Consider the following 11,176-nt stretch of genomic DNA (forward strand, 5'->3'; position numbering starts at 1 on the left):
ATAAATAAATAAAATTTTAAGGTTTTTGGGTGATAGAAAATAGAAATTGACATGAAAACATTACAATATGAAATGTAAAAATAATTGTCATTGCAAAAAAGGAAAAAGAAAATGGAAAAAACAAGAGGATATTATTTGGCACGTGCGAAAATTGGAGAAATAAATGTGAAGGGGACGGGTGGAGGTCTTCAGTCTTCAGTTGCGTGGGAATAACCAACACTCCTAAATTATTGACCATTTCTTTTCAAAACCAAAATAAATATACCCTTTTTCTCTCCCTCTTATTTCAATTTTAAAAACGTTTTACTTTCTTTTTTTTAGCTATAAAATAATATACCTTTAATCCTTTAAATTTGGCTTAGATTTTAGTTTAATCCCTAATTTCTAAAAATATCAAAATTTAATTTAATTTCAATTTAATTTTTTTTACTATATATTCATTTTCAGGTCTATTAGTTAGTTTTAAATAATTGCAAAGTAAAATTTTGAATTTAGTTTTAGAAGTGATGAGAAGCTATTCAAATTAATTTAGCTTTTGTTATCTGAAATAATTTTACTTAATTTTATATTTATTTGAGTAAAAAATAAATAAAATATAAACTATTACTATTGAAATTTTTCAATATATGAATGACAAGTAAGTAAAGAAAAAATCAACTATTATTTTTCCTCTAAATGTAATAAGATAAAGAAAATTTATTAAATTAAATTGATTGATCAACGTTTAAGAAAAAATGGTCTCCACGGTTATAGTTTATTTAAGTATGTTATTTTTAAAAAAATCTAAGAAATCCCACATGCTATTTAGCAAATATAAAAATAAATTATAATATTATTAATTAAGTAATCCAAATAAAAGGAACATTATACTTTTAATATAAATGATATATTTTGATATATTTAATGACGTAAGTTTAGACATCAAAACAAACTTAACTCAATAATAATTAAACGAAAGTAGGACATTAGAACATTTTAAACATTAATTGATCAAGATTCAAGGACCCGACTTGACCCTCTTTGGTTAATGGTCTTGATCACTAGAGCCTACATTTTAGAATTTGGGGCAATAAGTTTATGAGAATAGGCTCCTAATTTTTTTGGTTCAATGATGCCTTTTTTGTTGATGATTCCTTCTGTTGATGTTAAAGTCTAGATAGAGGAAGCCTTCTTAATCTTCACGTAACACCAACAGTAAATTTGTTTAAAAGAGAAAATAGAGAAAATGTATTCTTGAAAAGCATCTTTTTTCATAGATAATCGAAATGCACTCTTAGATTACCTCTCTAGAAGTTACAATGATATATTAATAGAAGTTGTTGACCTATAATGTCTTGTAGGATTTTAGATTCGCTTTAGGGTAAACTTTCTATTCAATGGGACAATGGGACAATGGGACAAGGAACGTACAATTATTCATGTTTGGCTAGACCTAAAATGGGTCTAAAGTTCTATTTCTAGCCAAAAACCTTTCTTCCTATTTTTATCTTAATCGTAAATTTGATTCATAATCACCCATGTGATATTCATTTTTCTTTAAAAGTTGGAGACTCAATTCACCATACCCCACTTGTAAAAAAATATTTTGTTTTATTTTATCTTTTTGTTCTTTTATAATTCTGTATGGTTAAAGAAATCATAATATTTAAAAAGTATTGGATAATTTTGTTTATTGAAGGGTGAAATTAAAAAAAAAAAAAAAAGTATGAAATTCAAGTGTTGACTAGTGAGTAATTGTTAGGTATTAGGCATTAATCATCTTACTCGTAAAAAGATAGGATGAGTTCAGTTTTTACTTGTACTTAACTGAGGTAACTAAATTTTAACTTCCAACTTCCAACTTCAATGTTTACAGATAAAACACAATGATCAATCTCAATCACAAATAAAGAAAAGGAAACAATAAAAATAATAAAGTCCAAAAGGACTCGATAAGAATTTGAATTTATGTACAAAGAATAGATGAAATTCATGATTTGACTCCACAATGGATTGTAGAACATTTCTAGTTTACCACTTTTGTAATCCAACAAAAATTAATAGCAATCAACAGAATTAAAACACGGACAAATTTCTCTAAACACGAGGTTTTTTTCTTCTATCAAATATATTAGAGAGGAGAAAGTCCATTGAAACTTGATGAGAAGTTGAATTTATCAAACAAAAATAAAAGAAGAAAATCATGATTCGACCCCACAGTGAAAGCTTGTTCTCTTGAATTTTGGCATTGAAAAAAAGATGAAATTCACCCCTAAAAAGAAAAGGAGAATGAAAATAAACATCATTTAAAATGATTTTAAAAACAAAGGTATTTTGGAATAACATAACATAGCAATAGTCTCAATCTCAATATGAAAATTCCCAAAGAAGCCCAATTTGGTTGTCAACTACTCTTCATCAAAGCTGACAAAGCACCTATAATATATAAGTATATATTATGAGTTCATAACCACTCAAAAATCAAATATAATAAATAAAATAAACATCAGAAACCTTTGTTTTAGGATGGCAGGAGGCGGCGGCACGAGCTTCAAATCATTGTGTTGGATGATGGTGTTTGGGATGGCCTTGTGGCGGCCGGCGGCGGGGGAGCATGGCGGAGATGGGTCGGAGCTCGACTCACTGACCCAAAGTTTTCTGGATTTGGCGAGGGAAAGGGAGTTCATGGAGTGGATAAAAGGAGTTAGAAGGAGAATACATGAGTATCCAGAACTGGGATTTGAAGAGTACAAAACGAGTCAACTCGTGAGGTCCGAGCTCGACTCGCTTGGAATCAGTTATCGATGGCCTGTTGCCAAGACTGGAGTGGTGGCTTCCATTACAGGGGATTCTGTTTCTTCTTCTTCCACACCTGTTTTTGGTCTCAGAGCAGATATGGATGCACTTCCTCTTCAGGTACTATTAGTATTATCTCTCTCTTTATATATACATATATATCTTTATCTCTCTCTCTTCTTCTTCTTCTTATTCTTCCATCATGCATGATGTTGACAAAAGTCACATGGGTGGAGATTATGAGTTATGCTTTTCCAAAGTGAAGCATCATAAACACAAACCATATCTATTGTCTTTTCAATTCCAAGAATGCAGTCTAGTACGTTTGTATTCCTCTCTTGGAAAATCACCTAAAATACTCAAGAATACAAGATGTTTATACCATGTAACATTTCGAAGCCTTAACTAAATTTCAAAATTTTAAATTGTAATTATAATTTGAGTGGCTGCCGTCGAAAATGGATAAAATTTAGTATATAGGAGATGAAATGGCAAAATTTTAGGACAAAGAGGAAACCGGAAAATGGCATGTCGATCAAACACAATAAAATGAAAAGAAGTAATTTTCAAAAAGCAGCTTGGAAAATATAAAGCAAACAAAAGAAACTGGATCCCAAAATATTTATGATTTGATAAATTAATTCTCTAAACTAAAACTGAGATGATTTCGTACAATTCCACACCAGAATAGCATATCAAGCAACAGTTTCATCTAAACCTATAGCCTTCCTATCTAATCATTACAAAAGTTCATTTACTTGAAAAATTGAAATTCAACCTATGCTAATTGTTTTCAATAGAGATAATCATGCCAGGTAGTGCAAAACCTGAGTACAATTGATAGAAGTTTCAGATTCTCCAAGCTTAACATAAAGTTTATCTCATCATAATTTTGAAGGAACTGGTAGAATGGAAATTCAAAAGCAAGGTAGAAGGTAAAATGCATGCCTGCGGTCATGATTCACATGTTGCTATGGTATTAGGAGCAGCAAGGTTACTACAGAGTATAAGAGAGAAATTGAAGGTAAAATTTTTCAGACTAATGATTGTGAATCCTGTTTTTTCCTTTTCTTTTAACCGGGAAGGAGACTGACCAGGATTGTTTGAATGTGTTGTTATCTGAAGGGAACTGTGAAGCTAGTTTTCCAGCCTGGAGAAGAGTGTAATGGAGCTTATCAAATGTTAAAAGATGATGCCCTTGATGGCATAGATGGAATCTTTGCACTGCACGTACAGCCCTCCTTACCAACCGGTGTCATAGCCTCTAGGCCTGGTCCAGTATGTGCTGGAGCAGGACACTTTTCAGCCTTGATCAGGGGAAAGGGTGGACACGCAGCAACCCCACATAAGACGAAGGACCCAGTTTTGGCAACAGCTTTCATAATTCAGGCTCTTCAACAGATCGTATCCCGTGAGACGGATCCTCTCGAGGCTGGGGTAATTTTTGCACTCTCTAAATCAAGTGCGTAATCTTATCAATTTGTTAAGACCGTAAGACCACAAGGACAGAATAATATGAGATAAAATTATTATATTCTCAACGAGATTCAAAACTCCAGTCCAAACAACTAAAAAATGGCCAGTTCACTCGATAAACTAAATGCAACTTGAAAACACAATGTAGTTAACTAATAATCAGCAATGTAGGTGGTGACAGTTGCATTTGTTGACGGAGGGCAAGCAGAAAATGTAGTTCCTGAAACCGTGAAAGTTGGGGGAACATTTAGGAGCTTGTCGCCTGAGGGCTTGTCTTACCTCAAAGAAAGGATCAGAGAGGTATGACATGTATTTCAGTTGACCAACTTAACAACTTTCAATTTTACTTCTGAAGCTGGACAAAACTAAATTCCTTCTCAACAGGTCATCAACACACAAGCAATAGTTCACCACTGTTATGCTTCAGTGGAGTTTATGGAGGATACACCAGTAATGGTTAACAATGAAGCATTGTTTGAACATGTAAATAGGGTAGGAAATAGCTTACTTGGAGAATCCAATGTGCAACTCCTTCCATGGACCATGGGAGCTGAAGATTTTGGCTTCTTCTCACAGAGGATTCCAGCTACCATATATGTGATTGGGACAGGGAACGAGACTCTGGGATCAAATCGGCCAGTACACTCACCGCACTTTTCCCTTGATGAAGAGGCTCTTCCAATTGGAGCAGCTCTTCATGCTGCTGTGGCCACGACTTACTTGGAACACAATTCAGTTTTCACCAATTAACTTCAATTTCAATTCTGTAAGCAAAACAATATTTGAGGAATAAAACATGCCAAAGTTAGGATGCACATATTTCCCAAATTAAGATATAGAATTGCACTTCATTACCACAAATGAAAATTTTGAGAGATTTTACTTGGGCATTCTATCTATAACAGTACAACATGGAACGTGCTTTGGAGCAACCAAAACATAAACAGCACAAAGTAAAGCAACCTTAAGCACCTTCTTATCTGGGCTTTCCACACATATACAGTCGTTTTTGGAAAAAAAATTTAAAATTTAAAATGATTTGACAATAATTCGAACTTTATAGTAAATAGTTTCCTGGACAAACAATGTATAGTTACATTGAAGACTTAAGATAAACAGATTTCTGGAATATTGTACGATTGTCCAAAATCATCACTCCATGCTTTTTTTCTTTTTTTTGGGTATCTTTAATAAAATGTTTTTCATCATTTTTCTGGAACCACTTTTATCAACAAATTTGAAACTTACATTATCTCTGCTGTATAATTCGAAGGACACTAAAAGCAACGACAATCCTAGTTTTCCTGGAACCACTTTTATCAACAAATTTGAAACTTACATTATCTCTGCAGTATAATTCGAAGGACACTAAAAGCAACGACAATCCTAGTTTTCCTGGTAGTATATTGCACCCCATACGACCAAAAAGGAACAAAACTTTTCCACAGAAAAGAAGAACGTTTCACCACCAAAAACATAAAGTACCAAGTGTAGGAAAGACAATAGTCGGAGTTAACCTTTCTCATTGTTGAATACCAGCAACAGCATAGCAATGATATTGACAGTCTAATGAATTAAGATGATAAACCGAGACAGATCCATGCTGGTTCAGATAAAATTGCATCGGCAGTGCCATACACCAAATCCAACTTTGGAACTCAATGGCACACTTGTATAACCTATAGAATAGATCTTGTTAAGTCAAGTAAGGTCGTCGTACATTAAATCCAACTGCAACCGGGTATTTTTCTAAGCCCTCTTTCATTCATTTGGTCTCTTACAGCAGACACATCCAGCCACCTATCTGCTGCAGCATAGATATTGGATAATAGCACATAGTTGCCAGCATTTTCAGGCTCAAGCTCAATAAGTCGAGAAGCTACCACCTCTGCAAGCTCAGAGTCGCAATATAATTTGCAGGCCCCAAGCAGTGCACCCCATGCACCAGCATGAGATTGAACAGGTAAGGATTTTATGAGCTCATAAGCTTCTTTTAGCCTCCCAGATCGACTAAGAAGATCAACAATACATGCATAGTGATCAAGAGAGGGAACCATGGAGTATTTATTCCTCATCATTTCAAAGTAATGCCAGCCTTCATCCACAAGTCCAGCACGGCTACAAGCTGTTAAGATGACTGTGAAGGCCACGTCATCGGGGGTTAGATCTTCATCTAGCATCCTCTCAAAGAGTGACACAGCCTGATCTCCATGCCCATGGATTGACGAACCTTGCATTACTGAACAGTAGGAGATTAGATCCCTTTTAGGCATTTCTTCGAACAGATACATGGCTCGCTCCATGTTTCCACACTTAGCATTCATATCTATAAGAGCTGCCCTAACGTGTGCCCCACGTAAATCAACTAAACACCCGGTAGCATATGAGTCAACCCATTTGGCCAAATCCAAATTACCCAACTGAGAACAGGCTAACATTAAGCTTGTCAATACAAACTTATCAGGTTTCACATTCCTAGAACTCATTTCAAGAAAAGTCTGGACTGCCTCATTTGGCTGACCATTTTGTGTATACCCAGATATCAAAGCCGACCATGCAATAATATCCCTTTCAGGTGCTTTTTGAAATAAGTTCCTGGCAGAAAGCATGTCGCCGGCTTTTGCATACCCATCGATCATTGTTGTGAAAGATACAACATTCTTCTCTGGCATTTCATCGAACACCTTCTCAGCACTCTTTACATCACCCATTTTCATGTACCCACCTATAATTGCATTCCACGACGCCACATTTCTCTCCGGCATCAAATCGAAAAGCCTCTTTGCCTCCACCAAATTCCCAACGCTCGAATACCCAACAATCATAGCCGTCCAAGAAACCACATTCTTCTCTGACATTCGATCAAACACCTTACGAGCACATTCTATTAACCCACCCTTCCCATACAAGTTCACTAAACTCGTCGTCACATATATATCCTCATCAACACCACATCTCAAAATGGATCCATGAAGGGCCATCCCTTCCATCATCTTACCCTCACTTGCACACACCTTGAGAAGCGAAGGAAACGTATACCTATCGGGAGCGCCGTCTTCCCTCTTCATACGGACATATAGCGAAATAATATCAACAAACTGCAACTTCGCACAGTACCCACTGACGAGAGAGTTCCAAAGAATTGTAGAGGGTGAGAGAACACGATCAAAGACGGATGTAGAATAGGAGATGTGGGCAACTGAGTTGGAAGCGGAGATGAATTGGGTCACAAGGAAAGTATCTTGCTCGAGCCCTTTCTGGATGAGACGGACATGAACTTGCTGGAGGTCGATGTGGGTCTTGCAGAGCTTGAGGAGGGCGGAAATTGAGTAGAGAGAAACAATGGACTTTGGCTTAGTGGTTTTAGCAAAGCTAGTAGTTGTACAAAAGCGAGAGAAACAGCAGAGGTACGGCGGCATGCCCGCATTGGCGAGCTTTTGCATGCCACATGAACGTCGAAATCGTTCCTTTATCAGCAGCTGCTCCACGGCCCAGTGTTGAATTCAACGCAAGTTCAACACAGGGTTCGCCCCGAAACTTCTGTATCAATAAGCGGAAAAGGGTTGAACTTTTCTTACATTTTGATTGTTTAGTTTCAAATAAGCCGCACCCAAGTTGGGTTGGGAAATTGCCAAAAATATATTTAAATGAATTTTGGTACAAGTTTTCAAAAGAAAGAATTTTAGGACAATTTGGGTGTGAATGGACAAAAATGTCCTTCATTAAATTTCTATCCCTCTCTATTGAATTTTTCGTCTACCCACGTTCGCTTTCCCTTCTCTTTCGCGTAGAACACCTGAAGTAAAAAAACATCTCCTTTTGTTGGCTTTTGAAATTTCCCGCTCTGCTCTTCGAAAATACTCTGATTGTTCATCTGTCGTCGGTCCTCCAGTGCATTTCGTCGCTTCTCCTTTTCGAACCTAAGAATCAACTTTGAGCGTTTTCGCTTATTTCAGTGAGTTTTATCTGTAACCCATTTTCAATATATTTGCTGTAAATGTTTGGTTTTAGAATCGACTTATTTGCTGGAATTTGTTCCTTTTTCTTCAGGCTTCAATCATGACATCGACATCGACCGACGGACCCTTGTACAAGATTAATCCTTCCCATCATTTTTATTCCCTAGTAAGTTGTTTGTCTCATTTAGAAAAAACAGCACATAATATTAAGACCAAACTCAAACCCGATCAATTAGCCTTATTTAGGAAAACAAAGTTTGGGCACTTTTTAGACCTAAATATTGTCTTTAATGGGCCACTCATTCACTACTTACTGTTAAGGGAGGTGGAAGATGAAGGAAAGGATTCTATAAGTTTCTTACTAGGGGGCGTTGTTTGTACTTTCGGTAGGAGAGAGTTTAACATCATAACTGGACTATGGAGTCCTAAAGAGGACTATATTCAGTTGGTTGGGAATAGTCGACTGTTGGAGAATTTTTTCAAAGACAAGGAGTGTATTTATGTTAGCGACTTAGAGGATATATTTTTAGAATACGAGGGTGATGACGATGATATTGTGAAATTAGCTTTAGTCTACTTTATAGAGATATCTTTGTTGGGAAAAGATAGGCGAACCAAAGTCGACATTGGTTTTTTCAATATTGCTGATGATTGGAATACATTTAATAATTATGATTGGGGTCGGATTGTTTTTGTAGGCACGTTAAGTGCCTTGAAAAGAGCCTTGGACAAGCAATATGCCAAGGGAAAGAAGAAATCAACACAGACAAAAAAATATACTATCAATGGATTTCCGCATGCATTACAGGTATGTGACTTCTTACTTATTACTTCAAAACTTATGCATACATTTAAAATTAAACGATCGTTTAGTTATTTTAAACGATCGTTTAGTTGTTTTCAAACGATTGTGAAACCACTTGTTTATATATCTATATATATCTTGTGGCACTTCCTAAACTTGTTTGTCAAATGTCAAATAGGTTTGGGCATATGAGTCTATACCAACCATCATTGGATGTGGTGTAGATAAAGTAAACGATCATGCCATACCACGAATGCTGAGGTGGGTGTGCCAACAATCACCAAAGTCCCAAACTATAAGCCAGGTGTTTGACTCGCCAATGGTAAGTAGCAAGCAATAGTAATTTACTTAAGGATCGCGTGATTTTGTGCTTATTTCTTTGTCCTAAATACATTTGCCTTTTTCTATTTGCAGTTTATAATTAAGGCGGTCATTGAGATGACACCTGAAGAGGAGCAGTTGAAAATTGCTTTAGGTGAACTTTTTGAAAACTTCCGCTCATCTACCATTATTCAGTCGAAGAATGGTGGTTCAAAAAGAGTAAGAGAAGTTGTTAATGATGAAGATGACTTCAAAAAGAGTAAGAAATAGAAGTCCAAGACTAAGATAAAAAAGGCTATTCGGAATCTCCAAGATCGAGTAGCGGTTGTTGAAGGGCAGCTTAATAGTATAAAATCAGATATTGGCGAATTGAAGGGCATGATGTCAACCATATTGAAGCACATTGGACTTCAAAGAAAGGTTAGGAATGAAACTGTTAAGTGTATTGACGTTAGTTGTTTCATATTTGGTAATTACTCATTCGTTAAGTTGCATGTTCTCGCTAATTCATTTTGAGGTTTCATAGGATGACGAAGGGGACCGCAAGGTGTCTGAAGGCTTAGTAGATCATACATTAGAAAGTAAAGAAGTGGATGATGCTAAGACCGAAGATGTTGATACAGGCGGTACCCCTAATTGGTTGAGGATGCCAAAGGAGGATGAACACATTGAACTTAAAAAGAAGGTTTGGTTCCATGTTCTTGCTAATATTGATGTTTAATTTCTATCATTATCCACACTAATACATTATGAGCTTCCATAGGGCAACGAAGATGTGTTGGAGAAGAAGGTTGATATTGGTTTAGAGGAGCCAATAGATGTCGTTGACGATGACGACGTCACAGAGATAGAACCATTTCTCACTCAAGGACCACACGTTCGGCCCGCCCGTAGGAAGCGTGCAAGTGTTTACCTATCAACCCCATTCACAACTCTACCTAAACGGTCTGTGACATCAACCACCAGAACCTCTCAGCCTTAATCAATTGTTTATGATCCTATGCACAAAATACTTGACGTCAATTTAGATAGACTTCGAGCTTGGATTACAGACAAGCGTATAGAGGATGAGGTGCGTGAAACCTTTCATGGGAAAAAATCGAAGGTTTTTTTCAGAGACTTGTTTATGTGTCGCCGGTGGTTGGCGGATGAGGTAAGGGATTATCTTATCATTTATGCCATTATAATTTTTTTATTGTTATGGTTCTATACATTTACTGCTTACTTTTATTTCTATTAGCATTTGGATTGAGTGCTAATTGTTAAAAATATTTATAAAATTGTTAAAAATATTTATAAAATACAGTACAATTTCAATTCATCATAAACAACCATAGATTTGTAATATTTTAAAAATATTTTAGTTTATTTTATTATATTTAAAAATTATCATTCGACTTAATATTTAATTTTTTTTATATAACAAGGTGAGTGCTAATTTTATTGACTTCATAGTGATGTTAAATAACTTCGTCAAATTTTCCATTGAACTTAAAATAACTACCAATATTTTTTTTTCTTTCTTCTTTTACCCTCTGCATCAATATTAAGCTAACTCTACCAATCGTATAGCAATAATTTTAAGTTAGAGACACAATTTTCAAATAAAATTAAAAGTTTAGGTAACGGTTGTTTCTATATATGGGTTAGAAACTTTAATATGTACGATAGATCATTAAAATCTTTTTACTATATACTTCACAAATTCTTATCATTTAAAATTTATATCCAATAGATCTTACATGCATATATGTTAAAAGAAATATTATATTAATGTTATATCACATATATCATATTGTGAGTGGTTGATCTAGAAATTATATACAAGGACACCATCTAA

At 35.4% G+C, this 11,176-nt stretch overlaps 2 protein-coding genes across 6 annotated transcripts; one reads left to right on the top strand and one right to left on the bottom strand.

Annotated features, from left to right (window-relative positions):
• Window positions 1-2,269: 2,269 nt before the first annotated feature.
• On the bottom strand, window positions 2,270-7,850 carry LOC103500922 (putative pentatricopeptide repeat-containing protein At5g37570). Of its 5 annotated transcripts, XM_051089090.1 has the most exons (5): window positions 5,769-7,850; window positions 4,760-5,015; window positions 3,870-4,228; window positions 2,494-3,125; window positions 2,270-2,415 (listed from the first exon to the last, which is right to left on the bottom strand). In XM_051089090.1, the coding sequence occupies exon 1, from the start codon at window positions 7,692-7,694 to the stop codon at window positions 5,973-5,975; it is 1,722 nt and encodes a 573-aa protein (XP_050945047.1). In that variant the 5' UTR covers window positions 7,695-7,850; the 3' UTR covers window positions 2,270-2,415; window positions 2,494-3,125; window positions 3,870-4,228; window positions 4,760-5,015; window positions 5,769-5,972. The 5 variants fall into 5 exon arrangements, with proteins under 5 accessions (XP_050945047.1, XP_050945046.1, XP_050945045.1 ...); XM_051089089.1 differs by having other exon boundaries at window positions 2,270-3,125; XM_051089088.1 differs by lacking the exon at window positions 3,870-4,228 and having other exon boundaries at window positions 2,270-3,125.
• On the top strand, window positions 2,506-5,066 carry LOC103500921 (IAA-amino acid hydrolase ILR1). The gene is made up of 5 exons (XM_008464381.3): window positions 2,506-2,895; window positions 3,674-3,799; window positions 3,901-4,212; window positions 4,423-4,551; window positions 4,636-5,066. The coding sequence occupies exons 1-5, from the start codon at window positions 2,506-2,508 to the stop codon at window positions 4,999-5,001; spliced, it is 1,323 nt and encodes a 440-aa protein (XP_008462603.1). The 3' UTR covers window positions 5,002-5,066.
• Window positions 7,851-11,176: the final 3,326 nt, after the last annotated feature.

The sequence above is a fragment of the Cucumis melo genome, chromosome 8 (assembly GCF_025177605.1).
Source record: "Cucumis melo cultivar AY chromosome 8, USDA_Cmelo_AY_1.0, whole genome shotgun sequence".
In the NCBI taxonomy this organism is placed as follows: domain Eukaryota; kingdom Viridiplantae; phylum Streptophyta; class Magnoliopsida; order Cucurbitales; family Cucurbitaceae; genus Cucumis; species Cucumis melo.